Source organism: Ascaphus truei, chromosome 1 (genome assembly GCF_040206685.1).
Source record: "Ascaphus truei isolate aAscTru1 chromosome 1, aAscTru1.hap1, whole genome shotgun sequence".
NCBI classification, from domain to species: Eukaryota; Metazoa; Chordata; class Amphibia; order Anura; family Ascaphidae; genus Ascaphus; species Ascaphus truei.
In genome coordinates this window covers 49729151-49747821 of record NC_134483.1, presented here as the reverse complement: position 1 = coordinate 49747821, position 18671 = coordinate 49729151, and the positions used below count along the sequence as shown (strand labels likewise).

At 41.2% G+C, this 18671-nt stretch overlaps 1 protein-coding gene across 1 annotated transcript in view; it reads left to right on the top strand.

Moving 5' to 3' along the window:
• SLC45A2 (solute carrier family 45 member 2) overlaps positions 1–17640 on the top strand; it is a 93777-nt gene extending 76137 nt beyond the window's left edge. Inside the window, exon 7 of the mRNA XM_075587780.1 lies at positions 17387–17640. Within this exon, the coding sequence (XP_075443895.1) occupies positions 17387–17611 (225 nt within the window). The 3' untranslated portion in view covers positions 17612–17640. The remainder of the gene's footprint in view (positions 1–17386) is intronic.
• Positions 17641–18671: the final 1031 nt, after the last annotated feature.

Genomic DNA, 18671 nt, shown 5'->3' with positions numbered 1-18671 from the left:
ACCTCCCAGGTCTATACATGTTACATACAGTAGTTAATTAGTAGATGAGGTTGAAAAAATACATACAGTATGTCCAAGTTCCACCAATTAATGTGTCCCCTCTGCAGTCACATACTGTACATGTGTGCCCGTCTCTTCCTCTCTCGCGCCCCCCCCCCCCCCCCCAGGCCAATAAGTGTTTTATTGGGTGGTGATTCATTTGTGATGCGGTTTTGTGTGTCCCTGTAAATACAGCATCATATATTCCACCGTCTGAAACATGGGAAAGAGGAATTGTATTACGGTATGCAGATAGAGTCCAGACATTAATGCAAATATCCACCTAATGGTTAGTTGGTTTAGAAGCAAAGGATACTGAAAGAAAGTACATGAGTTTTATTGTCACTTTGTGCGTGCTCAAGGTAAACATAATTGTATTTCTTAGACGTCACTATAATGTTTATTTTTCTATCTAAAGACTTGTTTCCCAGTGAGCCTCTCCACTGGACTTGGGCTGTTGCCACATTCCCATCATTTGTTGTCTTCTTTCCCTCTGGGAAAATTATAGCAAATGGCGTATGGAAACATACATAGTGTAATTGGTTTAGATTTTTTAAGGACCAAAAATTAGCATTTTGTACAATCCTGTACAAAGTTATTTCAAAACATAGGATTGTTCATGCAGCAACTGAGCGTATATAATTAATGTGTGAGTCATAATCATGCAAGAATTTTAACTTACTATAGAATTGCCATTGCAGAACATACTACAAAAAGGTTTTTTTTTTATGTTGGTATCTTTATAAAACACAATTTTGCGTCTAGAAGCACTCAGCATTTTTTGTTACAACATATTTAAAAAGTGGATTGATGCAATTAAAATCCATAGTTGTCTGTAACTTATCTTTAAACCATTATATATTTGCTTAGTTTTTAATATTGCTGTTTGCATACAACCGTTTTTTTTTTTAAATTATTGTTATTATCCACTGGTCTCCCATGCAAAAGTTAAGTTATAGACAGTATAAAGATGAGTTTTATGTGGTCGCTGATGAGCCCCCACTAAGGCATGCCTCTTTTGCTGGTCTGCATAATTGATGGCCTTGTGCAATGTGGTGAATGGTTTTTCTAAAAGGCCCTTCCCCAGGAATCCCTAAAGAAGCGTATTCTGGACCCAGGGTCATGTGTGGGGTATGAATGGACCCAGATAGCTTCAACTCAGCCCCCTTTCCAAAGCACACAAGTCCTGTTATATTTTCTTCACTTTATTAGGAAAGGAGCAGTATATACAGGCACATGTGGATGTAATGGTGTTGTGAGAGTGCTTCTCTATAGGTGCTTCATAGTTAAGGGCAGGTGAAAAAGATTGGGCCTTGCCAGTTGAGGGTAACAAGAAAACGTACTCACTCAGCCAGCGTAGGAAGGAAAAGGAAGTGTGAGGGAATCTGGGTAATAGCAATAGTCTGTGGACAGACTACCTATCAGCAAGACAGGGGGGAGGGTAGAATAGGCCATTCTGAGACAAGATCTCAGAGGTTGCTGTAGGAACTCACTGGCTAAATTCTCAGAAGCAGAAAGGGCAACATAATGATACATCACACAGGCACGGTGTGTGTGTGGAACAAATGCATGAAGCTGAACTTAAGGAGCTGACAAACAGAAGGGGGGTCAAACAGAAATATGATTCTTGTTCCATGACACTCCCCGTCTGGTATCTGGAGGTACCACTATATAACTGGAATGGGTGGGACATATGTGCAATGCATGACAAAGATAACATCACATTCTCAAACAATGTGAAAGTCCATATCCACATAACGATGTGATACCGTCCGGTACCACTGGCTACAAAATCCTTTGGCCAATGTCTTCCGGTAAGGGAGGCCAGGTGAATGCACCGCTCCAGGTTAGCTGGTTGCAACACAATGTCTGTGCAAAAGTCTATGGCACTGTTTAGTGTTTATTTGTAATCCTTCGCGTGCCCCAACGAAATTGGTTCCGCAGTCGGAACATATTTGTCTGACTGGTCCTCTGATGGCAAAGAATCTGCTGAGGGCGATTCTGGGCCGTATACTCGTGAGTAACACAGATACTTGAGGCCTTGTTTCCATGTCCTCCTCTGGATCCACAAGTTCAGAGTCGTCAACTGGGGCTGATGGCATTTCCACGTGCTGCATTGGAAACGTTGGTCCTGTGAGCCACGACGTGTTCTGGAGCTGCGCTGCGGACACTGATCTGGTGGCATGGTCTGCAGGATTGTGGTCTGTGGGTACATGGTACCATTGTTCTGGTTGAGTTGGCTTCCTAATTGTTTCTACGCGGTTGGCCACGTATACGTAGAATCCTCCCCTCTCGTTGCCTATGCAACCCAGTACCACCTTGTTATCTGTATAGAGCCTGACAGCATCTGGTTTGCAGTCCATTTCGTTTTTGAAGAGTTCTGCCAGTTCTACAGCTGATACTGTGCCACGTAGCTCAAGTCTGGGTATAGTGTGGTCATCTCTTGTTGTCTGGAACGCTATGCACCCTAAGTCATCGGTGCATTCATCTTGCACGAGAACGTCTCCACGTATTTTGGTGATACGTCTTTGTGTCTCTTTGTTACCTGCCCTCAGGAGGTTGTTTTCTCCCTGGACATGATGAAGAACATTCTCTTTTGTCCTTGCAAATCCCTTTGTGGAATGTCTCTGCGACTGTCTCTTTTTAGGCGTGTGAGAGGACAGTCTTTTATATGTAGTTGCCGGCCTCACATGGTACGGTAGCCAATCAGAGCGTGGGAAATACATCCCAACTCTGATTGGCTCTAGTACCATGTGACAGGCTTTCAATGACGTCACATCTGTTCTCCCCCAAGCCTCTGTCACATGGTCTACTAGAGCCAATCAGAGTTGGGATGTATTTCCAATGCTCTGATTGGCTACCGTACCATGTGAGGCCGGCCATCTTTCTTTTCATGGCGTCATCTTAAAGGCAATTGAAGCACAGCCATTCTGATTGGCTGTGCTTTCCTTGCCTTTAAATGACGTCATCGGTTTTTTTTCTCGACCAAAGCACATGGTTTTCACGGCCCAATCAGGGCCGTGGGAACCATATGATGAAAATGTGATGTCATAGGCCTATAAAAGCCTATGTCGTCTCATTTTGAAGGCAGACGCCAAGGAGGAAGGACCTCCAGAAGAAAAAGAAGACCAGGGCATGGCCGAAGATGAGAAGAAGACCCCAGAAGAGAGCGGAAGAAGATACAAGAAAGAAGAATACAGATGAAGATGGATTACAAATAGAAGACCCGTGGATTGTTTTGGTTTATTATTTTATTGTTTATTATTTTATGGTTTATTATTTTATGGGTTCCTGTGCGTGGATTGGTTCGAGAGTAAGCTGTTCAATGGGAGTCGGTGAGTGGGTCAAGTAATGGTAAGTGAACAAAAGAAATGTATTTTATTTAACTTGTTCAATTTTTGTTTGTTTTTTTACATGTGTTTTTTTTTTTAGAGATCATTTCTTGCCACTGTATTGTATGTATGTATGTATGTCTAGATCAATATATACATACAGGGTAAGAAATGGTTTGGTAGGAAATGCTTGTATTGCTGTGTTTAAAATTATTTTGGCTATGCTGCTATGCATAAATGTGTGCGTAATGTATTTTAGAATTAGATAGATGTAATTTTTGGTCTTGTATGGTGTACTTTAGGTCAGGGTGAGGCTTGCTTTTGTATATTGTATTCTTTTTGGTACTTATATTTTGTCTGATGGTAACTTGTTCTGTTTAACGATTGAAATAGTTAATTGTTTAATTGTTATGGATTGAATTTAAATTGTTTAGTGATTTGATTAATGAATGCTAATTGATTTATGGTGACTTGATTGGTTTAAATAGTATATTTGTTTGGATGTATTGGTATTTTGTTTGGAATATGTTATTGTTAACATTCATTGGCAGAGTGTACATTTTGCACAGATTGTATGCATCATGTATACAATGTAAATGCAATGGTTTGATTGGCATTTGCGGCTTTTGATTTGAAAATGAGATTGGATTTTTTGAGGAAATATGATTTTATTGTACTGTGTCTGTATGGAGAAGTGGTATTTGTAGTTGTGCATGTTTTTGATAACCGTTCTACATATATTTGTATATTCTCTCTCTCTCTCTCCTCCCCTCCCCGGGTATTATCCGATAAGGTGATTAAGGGGTTAATTTATATCTGAATGTAATTAAAATGTATTGGCTATGTATTTTGTTGGCGACGGAGGACAATGATTTTGCTGGCGACGGGGGCGTCTTATTGATGAGGTCAGTAGAACTTTATTTATGTTATTGTGCTAGTTAATGTGTTTAATAATGGGCAAATAATCTATTATCCATATCTGGATAATAGTTATTTGGCACATTATTGTACTGTATGTGTTGGGGATGGGAGTGGGATTGATGTATTGAATGTATAGGTCAGGTTTATTTTTTTTACATACAGGGTTGGTTCTTCAGGTCTGTGAGAGACCTCTGGAGACCACCTGAGGTATCCTCGGGTATCTCATGGGTACCAGGCTGCGTGGTCCACGGGGGACACCTGCGGGGAAGAACTTGTGGCCCCACATCTGTGGGGGCACTGTAGACCCGTAGTGTGTGGGGAAGAACCGGTGGCCTCACATCTATGGGGGCAACCTGGACCCGTAGTGCCCACCCGTGGGTCCCCAGACCCCCGTGGGAACCACCCGAGGCCTTTCAGACACGTGTGGGTCTGACCTGGGGCCCCCAGACATCCGCGGGCCTACCGTGGGGACCCAATTGTGGCCCACAGTGACCCACGGAGACCACCTGGTGGGCCATGGTGTCTGGCGGGACCCACCAACAGGCCTCCAGAACCTGTATGAAACAAGTTGCTGGTAACCTGTAGGTCTGTGAGGTGACCTGTCAGGCCCACAGGGGACTCACGTGGGCCTGGGGTATGAACCCTGTATGTAAAAGAATAAATCATGTATTTATGGAGGGGCACAGGGGGTGGGTTATGTATTTAATAAATAGAATGATGTTTATTGTGGGGCTGTGTATTGTTTTTATTGTGGGTACTGGGGGTGGGGGAGGGGGTATTGGCCCCAAGGGTATGTGGGTAGGCCTCCCGGCTGGGTAGTGGGTGAGGGTGGTTAGGCCTCACGGGGTGGGGGGTTAGTGGGGGAGGGTATGTAGGCCTCCCGAGTGGTGGGTGAGGGTGGGTTAACCCCTTAATGACTGTAGCGGTTAATAACCGCTATGGTGATTAAGGGGTTAGGGGACATTACATTGGATGTTTTTATTCTTGTGTGTGTTTTGCAGCATCAGAGGGGGCATGGGCAGGATGAAGATGAGGATGAAGACGGCCTTCATCGTGGGTGCCTGTAAAAGGTAAGTGTAATATATTTAAAATGGGCAAATGCATTATTATCCATATGTGGATAATAGTAATTTTGCCCATTACTGTCTAGTATGTGTTAGTTGGCTGTATTTAGTTATAAATATTTTAGTTTATTTTTGGAGGCGCAACATTGGTACCGCAGGCCCCCGGGTACCCCGGGACTCCCACTGGGACCCCCACACTCCCGCGGGGACCCCCGCTTGGTGATCCGGGGACCCCCACCCCCGGACCCCCGCGCGGTCAGCCGAGGGTCACCCGCGCGACCCCCGGGCTCCCTCGGGGATGCCCGCGGGGTCAGCCGGGGACACCTGCCGGCCTGTTGTATGGGTTTTGCGCATGCAAAAATGAAAAGCAATAATTTTTCCTAAGTCCAGCTTTTTTTGCGTCTACTCTGACCTGACGTGTTCTGATAAACGCAACTTTCACGTACGCTAAGTTTGCGTTGCTTAGTGCATCCCGCTTAAGGGCAGAATTTCCCGCAAACAGGGTTATGAACGAGCAAAATTGGAATTTGAAAAAAATTCCGGAAAAAGTCAGTTTTAGAGCGCAAAGTGCCTGTTTGCGTTGCTTAGTGCATCGGGTTGAGCGCAAAATCACGTTCTAAGAGCACTTTGCGCTCTAAAAGTGACTTATCAGAGCTTAGTGCATGACCCCCAATGGGTTTATATGAAAGGCGAGAATATAAAACCCTCGTTAAGACCCCAGAAGTGATAAGGTTTTCAAGGTAAAGATTCATCTTGACTCTTTCATGAGTAAGGCTTTATCCAAATCTTTCCCCTGGGGGCCCATCTTTAAATGCTCAATCCTGTTGCATTTCAATAATTTTGCATTCCATTGTGCATTTTGTGAATGTGCCTAACAATTGGTGTGCTGAGGTGGTTTCTCACAGATCCATTATGTTCTAGGATCCTGCGTCTGAACTGCGAGTTTTTCTGACGTATTTCTTACCGCAGTCGCAGACTGCTACAGTAGGTAGTATATGATCCCTGTGGAAAGACCGTTGATGAATTTGAGAATTTAATATTCCTTTCTGTCATTCTTGTTGAACACCTTTGTGGAAAGTATTGATGTGCATGCCTTATAGCCGGGCATCTATACGTGCCTACAATGTTATGTTTGGAAAGCCAGGTTTCATTAATCGGTGTTTCAAGATGGCTACGCACATGTAGATCACAGTGATTTTTTACCTCCTACTGGTTATAATGGAAGTTTGTTTGAGAACCTGTCTCAGGTCCTCATCTGCTAGTAGAATGTGCCAGTGTGATCTCAAGGTGTTGTTTAATTGGGACCATTTTTATTAAAAGTTCCCACCTATCTAATGGTTTTCTGTTGATCATTAGTAGTGGGTTTTTCAGTAAGAAGGTTCAAACGCTGAGTCTGTTGCTCTTCTATATGCTGTCTTAATATAATACTTACTATATTCTCTAGTCTGAAATCTTTTTCTCATAAGGGCTGCCTGTGTCACACATTCAATTTCATTTGAGCAGTTTCTGAGAGCCCTTAAGAACTGGCCCACTGGAATCCCTTTTATCAGAGGTGCTGGATGGTGGCTGTCTGCACTCAGCAGGCTGTTAGTGGCTGTTTCATTGCAGTGAATTGTGGTAACGAATTCACCTATACTGTAGGACCCCATGAGATTTTGAGATCCAAAAAGTTAACCGCCTTCTTGCTTATCTCGTATGTCAACTTGAGATTTATATTGTTTGTGTTTAATTTAGAAATAAATTCCTCAAACAGTTGACACGTCCCCCCTCTTTCTGTAAACTGTTTTATAAATATTGTATCTATAGACCAATTGTAATTTCCCTCTGTAGTGTTTTATTCTTTCATGGGAAGTAATCACAAGGTCAGCACGTTATTAGCCAAATTTATAAATATTTAACAGGACATTTAAACTGGTATGATTTATTTGACACTTGAAGATACTGTATGTGTATTTCTAGTTGCTTTCCTATAACATTTTTCTGTTGTTTTTTTTTATATTTAATGAACAAAAACGGACAGGACTGTCCAATTTACAGACAGCTGTAATGGTTCCACATTATGAAGGGCAGGACCAATAAAAGGAATACTATTTTTTGTTTCTGACTTTGGAAGGTACTGGCATGATCATTTAATTACCCACTTTTTCTCTCTAGGCCTTTTTACCATACAAAAACAAACAAGAATAGGGGGAGCATGGGATTAGAGAAAGATGCAATACATATACACATACGGTATGGCACTAACAGAATTCTCATGTGGTGAATAGGGGACAGAATGCATAGGATACTATTGTACTTACACGGCCATGTGTAAGTAGAAATGATAAAGGGTATCTTTAGTAGAACAATTCTAGCCCCTCCAAGCGCTGGTGCAGGTAAATCAGTAGAATATATATATATATATATATATATATATATATATATATATATATATATATATATACACTCACACGGCCCAGTGTGAGTAATTACGAAGGATTGGTATCTTTGGGGTTAACTTAACCCATCCAAATATATTGGCCGGACGTGGGAGACTGCCCTCGAGCCTGACGTCAGCAGGGACTCACTTCCCAGTCTTGGCCGTCAGTCAGGGTCTCTCCCCGGTACCGCAGTGGAGGAGGGGGGGGGGGAAACAAGTGAGGCGCGGTATCAGTTGAATTAAAAAAATAAGCATTTATTCGGTAGGATAAAAAAGTGAACTCACATACACATAAAATGCACCCCTGGCCTCCCCACGTAGGCTCATATGAGGAAGCCGATTATTCGACGAAACGCATAGCTCGATACAGTAGCTGATTGTGTTCCACGGAGGCTTCCGTAGCCAGATCGCAGAGTAGCCTTTGCAGTCAAGCAGGAAAGTTCCATCCTCCTGCATCCCGGACGCGGGAACGGTGCAAACTGTTGCTGAAGCCTGATCCTGGACTACGTGGGCAGGCCAGGGGTGCATTTTATGTGTATGTGAGTTCACATTTTTATCCTAACGAATAAATGCTTATTTTTTTAATTCAACTGATACCGCGCCTCACTTGTTTCCCCCCCCCCCCCCACTGCGGTACCGGGGAGAGACCCTGACTGACGGCCAAGACTGGGAAGTGAGTCCCTGCTGACGTCAGGCTCGAGGGCAGTCTCCCACGTCTGGCTAATATATTTGGATGGGTTAAGTTAACCCCAAAGATACCAATCCTTCGTAATTACTCACACTGGGCCGTGTGAGTATATATATATATATTATATATATATATATATATATATATATTCTACTGATTTACCTGCACCAGCGCTTGGAGGGGCTAGAATTGTTCTACTAAAGATACCCTTTATCATTTCTACTTACACATGGCCGTGTAAGTACAATAGTATCCTATGCATTCTGTCCCCTATTCACCACATGAGAATTCTGTTAGTGCCATACCGTATGTGTATATGTATTGCATCTTTCTCTAATCCCATGCTCCCCCTATTCTTGTTTGTTTTTGTATCTGTATAAGGGCTCTGGATTAACCCTGTTATTGGGGTAGAAGCAGAAGGGATTTTAAAGCTGACTCTAGACACCCACAAGAGAGCCATTGTATATCTTATTGCTGTATTCTAAGCACCCATTTTTGATCTAATACTCAAGGTAAGCGCCTGGTTGTTTTTTCCTGTATTGTTCCTTTTTACCATACAGTATGTAGGTCCTTGCACTATATATTTGTGTAACAGGGACTTACTGTATCCATGTTTTAAATAAAGCAGTCTCAGAGCTCTGAAAATCCAGCAGAGAGAGAGTTAATTACAGCCACTCAATTAACTGGTCTCCACCTGGACTAATTAGAGCTCTGTAAAAAACCTGATGTGAGAAACAGGAGAGAGATACCTTAGCTTACATTTGGGCAATCAGAAGGAGAGCAGAGAAGATGCACACAGACACTGTCTTGAGCACAAAGACGGTGCTGAGATCAAGACATCCAGAGACCTATATTTTCTGGACACAGAGGACCCAGGAACTTGCCAGAGACTGCCATGGAGGGCCAGCTGATTAAGGTACCTCCTGAGACTTTGGGGTGATAGGCTGGTAATGGGAATATCCCTCCAGTCCTGCAAACAGGGTCTGGGGAAATAAGTTAGCCCTTACAAAGGGATAGGGGTTTGTTAGTTTGTTGTTTTTGTATGTTTTGCCTGGATAAAGGAACAGGCTCAATAAAGTCAAGATATGTCACCCAAATCGGTCTCCATTATATGTACCTCAGCACACATCTCTTACATATGGTATCTGAAGTTGGGATGAGAAGTAACCCTTGAATTTAAAAGGGGCCCTGGAGGCTGCCTGTAATTTTTTTGTGCTTTTGCCTGCATACAGTCCCTGCAAACAGCCTGAGTAACAAAACAAAGAATCACATGCAGAAGTGACCAGATTTAAAGGGTTGGAAAGCTGGCAGGAAAGCTACAACGGCACTGGAGAAAGCCACAACGCTCTGTTTGACTGGGAGGACTGCGACAGACGGTGACCCACACAAGGGACTGATGCTGTGACCAGAGTCTACCCCACCACTTGTGAAAAAACATGGGATTTTAAAATGGCCGCCCAGCTGAAGTCAAATACAGACTCTGCAAGAATGGGGAAGAAAATGTTCCTTGTGTAAAGAGCCCAGCCAAATGGAGCAGTGTCCCTTCAGGCCTTATTCCGATGATGAGGATGATGCTTATGTGGCCCCAGAAAAAGGGCAGCAGCCAGAGGAATAGTTTTTTCAACGTGCCAAGGAACTGAAGCAGCAAGCAATGCACTGTGGTCTTAAGGAGAATCAGCAAAAGTAAATAAGAAGAAGAAAAAGAAAAAGTCTACAGACGCCTGTGAGAGTTACGAACTCTGCAACTCTGAACATATGGATTGAGAAAGCAATCTATAAAAGGGTTTGAGCTGCAAATCACATTTGTTTGTATTTTGGACGAATACTCCACATTTTATATTTTATACTTCACATTCATATGTATTTTAACGTTTATTAAGTATTGAATTAGTTGTATTCAAGCACAATTTTCACTATCTTATTTAAGAATATCATGGATTTGGTTATAAGTGCATTGTGGGTCACACCATATGTTTTTGTTTTTTACAATGCCATGCTAAAACTATTTTCATATCATGAATATTATAGATTTTAAATTGGATGCAGAACAGAGATTTTTGGTGGACCATAAAAAAACGAATTAAGATGATCGTCATTGAACTAGAAATATTGAATTTTTTTTTCAATTGTTTGTTTATGTATTAAAATTGTATTCATATGCCAAGTAGGAAAATATGACTTTGTATATACATATAAGCAGTGGTTGACAAATCACCAAAAAATCTACTCGCCACACAAAAAAATCTACTCGCCACCTAGTACCAAACGTATGCTGCTTGGGCCAATAGGCGCTCGCCACGATGTTAAATCCACTCGCCCGGGGCGAGCAAATGTATAGGTTTGTCGAACACTGCATATAAGACAATATGATCCTGTGATGAAATCGGAGGTCCTAAATAATGTTAGAGGAGAACTACTAAATCTAAAAGTAATATACTAAAGGAGAAAAATAAGACCGTGATTTGTTCACATTTTTTTTTTTAACAATACAATTAATCAGCACCTAAAATTAGAAAATCTTAACGTTTAAAAAAAAAAAGTATCCAATATTGGAGACGGTTTTACAGATGCACCCTAAAATATGTTTTTTTTTTTAATGTGTTATTGAACTTAGTAGCAACACAGATAAAGGCCAGCAACACAGCCATGATGAAGGTTACCATCTTGCTCCAGGTCTGAAACCTTGGGAACTAATACCAAAAGGGCTGATGCCCCAAAGTTAAAAGGCATCAAAATAAAAAAAAAATCCAAGGTGTGATTGTAAAAAAAAACCCATATAAAAACCATTAAAATCTTGACATTTCTATACTTCTTTTCCTCTCAATGTCTTTACACGATGTTTAACCATGGAATGTGGCCTCTCCCCTACTTCCTGTGTTATGAAAAGGCCCTAGAATGTTTTACTGACTATGCTATTGCACAGCACGTGGAAATGGTACCCCATGTTACAGCAACCAATCAACCATGTTTTGCCATTCTATGATATCATTGCAAATGGGTTTGGTGGCTGGAGAACGTGGTGCTATTTCCACCGGTTATATAATGGTCCAGGCACTATAAAGCGCCAGAGACTTCGCATAACACAGGAAGTGGAGGTGGTGAATGATGCCTATGGATTAAAAGAAGGTCATTGTGCCTTGGAATGATAAGATTTAGATGTTTATATGTTGTATTTCTATTTCTTTTTCTGCTTTAAACTTATATCGCCGCTAAAGTAATGAAGCTGCCTGTAAACGTAGTTTTATGACATAGGATGGAAGCAGGGGGTCGTTTTAATGTGGTTCAGCTCCGAAGACCCCCGGCTTAAATCCGATGCAGTAAAAAAAAAAATTCTCCTGAGTCACATCGCAGATCCCATCTCGCCACCCTTGAGGAGGCGAGATCAGAATCTGTGAGTTGCGTGCGAGTTGCAGCCGCGATGTGAATAACAAAGCTACCGTGATATCTCAAAACAATCGAGTTTTAGCATTTTTTGAGCTCCTGCACGGTTTGCCTGAGTGGGAGAGCTACTGAGTGGGGAGAAGCCATTCTTGAACGAGTTTGACAAGTTATGGAAACTTTCTGAAAAACTACACTTGCAAACTCGTTCGAGAAGTGCTCAAAATGCTTTGAGTTACTTATCGAAACTACTAGAATAAGCCCCTATGACTGATAGATTAGACAGCTATCTAACCTGCTATTCACACTACAGTACAGCCAGTGTGTGTGCATTTGTGTCTCTTTAATGGACAATTAATCTAACACTAACAATACTGTATCACTGTCAGGTAGCGGTTTACTGCGAGAAGAATTGATCAATAATTCAAGCCTGTAAACCATTAACACATTTTGAAACTACTAATTAATGGTATGTAGATCACACCTACCTAATCCAAAAAATGAAGTTTCAATATAATTAAGGTCCAAACTGAGACCAGAGGCGCTCTCCTGTGAACATGAGCCACTGCTATTAAAGCCTTTAGGAATTAATAAATTCTGAGACCGCATATAAACTCCATTTCACTCACAACCATCTGTTTTGAGCATCTAAATTGGTCGGATATATTTGGTGGACATGTTTTTCTTGCTGCTGTCTATAGCATGTTTCTGTTGCTGTACCTGGACTTTCATGTTTAAAGAAGAAAAAGTGACAAGACTGTTGCATTTCCCCCCCCCCCGTACAAATAGTTTTAATTGTGTTTTCCCTCATAACATGTTAATTATGGAGGTCTACAATCTTATTACAAGAAACAATAATCCTCATGAATGCAACCCCATTGGCAAATTATTCTATTTGTTACATAGTAACAGAGGTATATAGTTGGACACTGTAGATTTGGTTGAATAATTATGTTACTTTTATAGGTTGTGATATCTTTTAATACATACACTTGGGAACCTAACATAGTCACTCACTCAACCTATAAGCAAAATATGGAACAAGGTGCACCTAGGTGAAAAATGTGAACAAATCAAACAAGGAAAAAAGAATACAATGCGAATCCCAAAAATCCTCTGTTAAGTGCTCTCAAAAAATCCTAAATAGTATCGTGGGCTGAGGCAAAAGAAGTATATAGACCGCAGAAAAAAACTGAATAGATTGCTAAGAGGAGGAAAGTAGACATCCAAGAGCCTTCATTGCTCCTACTGTATTAAAATAATTCTATTTTAACTTGAGCAATAAAGGCTAACTTTTTAATATCATATTTACAGGGTTTTTAGGACCCTTTCCCAGCTCTTGGATCACTACATAGCGGGGGAGGGGGGAGGGCTGGGGGAGTCCCCTACAGTCCCATTCAAACTGAAAAGGACTGCACGGACCCCTGCTGGGTTAATCCGATGGGCCATTAAGAATCTCACAGAAATGTTGAGGCATTTACTGTGAGACTGCCCCAGAATTTAAAAGGCAAGAGTTCTAATACTCATGGCTGCATCTGTACTTTCTTGCTTTTGGGAGCCTAGTCAATTATTTTTACTGCTGATTACATACTTCTTTTGCCTCAGCACACCATACTATTTAGGAATTTGCGTGCTAGAACAGGGGCTTTTTGGGATCCGCTTTTGATTCTTCTCGCTGTTTTATATGTTTACCTTTTAATAGATCAATTGTATAAGGTTTTCTTGTGTATAAGTTTGAGACTGCAGAGGTTTCTTCATCAGATTTGATCCCTAAACTGAAGATGGGAGGCTTAAATATAGACACACATGAAGTTAGTCATAGTAAGAGCCTTCATCTGTGAATAATGTATTCAGAAGATTAGCATGCTGTAGCTGAGGGTACATTATTGTCCTCTAGTGCATTCATCCATGAATGAGGTGTTGAGAGGATACAGTAAGTATACTAAAGCATGTTTTCATATGAGGATACGGTGAGTTTTGTCCTCATGTATTGGGGTCAATTGTGAAAAAGGGTGGTAGACACATTTTCTTAGCATGTGTTGTAGGTGTAGTGGGTAAAAGAATCCACAATCCAGATTTAAACCATTTTTACTGCAGTCCAAAATACTGAAGTATTTCTTTTCCCATGTCATTCTGTCCTAACTACTGCTAATGTTACCTCTTAGAACTAATGCAGATACATTATAAGGAGAATGTCAGGGTAGTGAAAAGTGTTGACCGCTATTATTCTGTGTTGGAGTAAAATATGGTGCAGCTTTGGGGGTTCATCCTTTTGTGAGGTGTTTCCTAACATACCAGGCATTTATTACATTGTATATACAGTATATACTACATTGCTTGATTTGTAGGGATGGGCAAAAATGTCAATTTGTTTCCCGGATTATTATGCCAAATCTATTTGGCACATGGATTTCATACTTGAAAATCCGTCTGGATTCATGGAAATTCGCCATTGCCTGCATTCCGGACTTTTTTGTTTTTTTTTAAAGAATACAATCTCTCTCTCGCTCTCACTCAGGATTACAAAATAGAGAGAATATACATAGTGCAAAACTACAACCAATCAGGGGCGTAGCTATAGCCCGGGCAGCCTGGGGGTCCGTGCTCTTGGGAGGCCCGCCCTCCTCCAACCCCTGGTGGTGGTGGCAACAGCGGGCCTGGCATTAAACAGAGGAGCTGGCAGAGAAATCAGCAGCTGTTACACAGCAGAGCAGGAAAGCAGGAGAGGAGCACGCTTTGGCAGCAGACACCGGAAGTAACTCTCCGACGTAAGTAAGGTACTCTCCGACGAAGCGCCACACAGGCGTGAAACGCGTTAGAGACAGTGGCTTTTTTCCTGCACCCATTCCTGTCTGCACCATGTGTTTTCAATAAAGAACTTTATTTTTATCAAACTGCTGCTGTCCCGTGGATCCAGTTCTTTGCTGTGCGCTGCATCTCTACACTTGTGGCTACCTGACACTGGAAGTAAGAAAGACCTCTGGGTCAGACCACTAGAGTGCGCTCCTCCCCTGCTGTCCTGCTCTGCTGTGTAACAGCTGCTGATTTATCTGCCGGCTCCTCTGTTTATCGCTGGACCACCCACAGGTAGTCATGGGGGAGGAAGAGGGAAAGAGGTGACGATGGTGGGAGAGAGGTGATGATGATGGTGGGGGAGGAGAGAGAGGTGATGGTTGGGGGAGAGGGAGCAGTGACGATGATGGTGGGGTAGAGGTGATGATGGTTGGGGGAAACGGAGCGGGGACGATGGTGGGGGGGAGACAGAGAGGTGATGATGGTTGGGGGAGAGGGAGAAGTGATGATGATGGTGGGGAGAGGGATGATGATGGTGAAGGGGGAGGAGAGGTGATGGTGGGGGAGGGATTAGGGGGAAGTTAAGGAGGGGGAGAGATGGGGAAGGGGAGTTGGGGAGGAGAGGGAGAGATGATGATTATTATGATGGGGAGGGGGAGAGATGATGAGGCGGGATGATGAGAGAGAATCAGGGAAAGGTTGGGGGAAGAAGAAAAAAATTGCAGTCAGTATTAATATTAATGGGGCCCTGAAATTTTTTTTGCCCGAGGGCCCGCCCATGTCTAGCTACGCCACTGCTACCAATATTCAAAAAGTGCAAAAAAAGTACTATGAATTACCCTCTCATGTAGTTTCAGGACATTTCAGATGTTTTCAAATAAATGGAGGGCACTCGCTCCTGTAGACACCAGATTCTCCTGTTCTGATGCACAGCCACACTTCCGGGTAGATGGCATCACTGGGGTGGAACGTTTAGCTCCAATCATCCGCCCTCCTTCCCTGTGAGTAGAAGCGGAATCACGAGTCTCCCTGCTTCTTCCCTCTGGTGATGTCATCTATCTGGAAGCGCGACCACGCATCAGGAGAGGAGAAGCATCTGCAGCGAGTACCCAGATGGTGTATTATGAGATCGTGGGTGGTCTCTACGCTTTTAATATTCCTGAAAGATGAGTGGATTGTCCACTGCTCTAGTGTACTCTTTCAATTGTATAAAAAAAATTACACTGTCGTCTTCATCTTTCTCCACATAAATATTGAGAGTTTGAACATATAAATGTCCTAAAGAAAAGGCTCAAGACTCCATACATAATAGCCCACCATTTACAGTATATGAAAAGGTCTGAAATTTCCTAATTTTACATGAGTGGGCAATTCATAGTACTTTTTGAATATTGGTAGCAGTTTTGTACTATGTACAGTATATTCTCTCTTATGATCCCAGGAGAGTTTACACTTTGGATTCGATGCGGCCTTGCTTAATTAGATGTTAGGAAACATCTTCAGAAAAAGCTGCATGTCTCCTCTAGGGTGATATATGCATAAAGTTATATTTCACATTCTAATTTTCACTTATTTGATATTCATTCTTTCACACGCATGAGTCTTCGTACTCATTCTACTCACCAATGCATTTACTGATTTCACAGTGAGTATAAGGTTAATCCTTATACTATTAGAGCTTTTGTAATTATATAAGCACTTCAATCACTATTAGTGATTCTTTTTGCGCTTGTTTTTCTGTCTCACGTATTTCTCTAATATTAATAGTTGAATCCAGGACGTTGATACTGATCTTCATAAAGCTGTTTAAGTGACATACTGTATTGCTTTCTGTCCAGAGTAGCAAAATGTAATTGATATTGCAAAGATATATCATAGAGGTTTTAGTTGTTGCAGGAGACAGTCCTCTCAACTTTGCCATAAATCCTGTATGTTAGCAAATTGGGGGACAATACATGTCTGTCTCCATGGTCTGCTGAACATGTCATTTTGGTGCACATTAACAGTTGTGCGAGATTTCACATTCATTTAAAACACAATATCTTCTCAACCAAACAGGCCCTCCACCACAGATACACTATATCTGACCCTGACAGCAAAACACCAGCTAGTCGGCACTTTTCGCTACTTTCTGGTAATGATTTGTCAGTATTGTTTCTAATATGTAACTATTACTCAGGACTGAACGACATGGGAACTGAGAACTGAAATACATCAGTATTTTGGAATGCTGATTAAACATTTTTTTCAGTACTGTGGTTTCAGGACTTACTCTGGACACCTTGAACATCTACAGCCAGTGCTCGGAAAGCTGTTTTAAGCCTAATTCACACCACTTCTGATACTGGAGGGAACTATCCCTGTCTTCATATATTTATCCAACCAACATCTTAGTCTTAAACTTATGCACAAGAAAACCTTGTACAATTGACAAGTTTGTCCCTTAAAAGGCCTCTAAAAATACAAACTATCTTACTCTCTCTGGAACCAATACACCTACTAGCATCCTTTCATTTTTGCATGTATAACATATAACATATTTAAATTTGAATACTATACATTATTAATGTAATGCATTTGTTTTACAAAAATGGCCACGGGTTATTGAGTACTGTATGCCTACAACTTGTATACCTCAATGTTATGTTTCAAATACAATTTTTGTTTGCTTAAAACTTGTGTTAGAAACTTATCCTAAGAATAGAGCAATTAAAAGTGCACTCCTTCAGCTTTTCTGCTATTCTATTTGCAGTGCGAGACACCGTTGGATGGAAAGATACAGCAGGATAACCGCGGAAAAGGCATTGATTGTGCCGCTCTCACCAGTATGGTTCAATTGGCTCAGATTATTGTGGGCGTTGGCCTTGGATTCCTTGTCAATCTTGCTGGCAGTGTGGTTGTGGTTGTAAGTTCCGCTTCAGCCGTGTCATTGATTGGCTGCTGCTTTGTTGCGCTGTTTGTCAGATACGTGAAATAGATCATTAAATATATGATTATTTCCAATAACTGTTTCTGAGCCATTTCTTTCAAGCATTCTTCATATCATATTTTTTATATATTATCAGATTTTAGTATAGTCAAAACTTACGTAATAATTGGCAAATGTAACTTTGGAATATTGTGTTTGTCTAACTGGATCAATATAAATATAGCATGAGAATCTGATCCATGTTAAAATTTAATTTATGAACATTTTATCAACCTCATATATTATGGTACAGTGCATACAGTCCAGTCCCAAGTAAATGGTGCTCAGTCACAGTATAGGCTACAGAAGTCTCTTTTCAATTCATTATTAACACTTTAATGTCCAGAATGCCTTTTGTGGGTATTGTCTCCAGTTAAATGAGATAAGTAATACTAAGTCTGGGAGGATAAAGTGCCCAGTGGTACCCACCACTGCCCGTGGCACAATATATAATATAAAGAACGCATAGGTGTTCTTACTTTGGTCACAATTGTCCATTTGACCTTAATTCAAATAAATTGCATTTGTATGGGAGTTACCCTTGCTTGATCCATTATTTTGCTGCATTGGCTGTGCTTCACTTTCTTACTACAGTAAATACAGAACTGTATTTACTTCCCAAATACTATTGATTTATCATTTTTGTGTGACTAATACTGGTTAACTGAGTTATTAGCAGTTAACTAAACTTTGTAAGACTGCTTACTTTGCAGAAGCTTAAATTAGATTTAACAAAAAGCATTCTAGCTAGTTTGTATAATATAGAATACATTTTATCTATATAATTTCAAATTGTTTAGGAAGCAATGTTTTATTGTTGTTGGTTACGCAATTCTTAATACGTTTTCACTGCTCCATCTTCTTTATTGTCAGCATATTGTGCTATGTTTCTAGACTAATCATTTATATTTTATCCTTAATATAGGAAGGGAAAAAAACAAAAAGTTTCACATGTTGTGAGCCTCAGTATAGCTTAGTCAAAAGTCAGTAGCAAGGACAGTTCTAGGTCAGATAATAGGGAATCTGGGGGATTTCCTGACAGAACAGAGAATTAATTTGTGCAGTTATG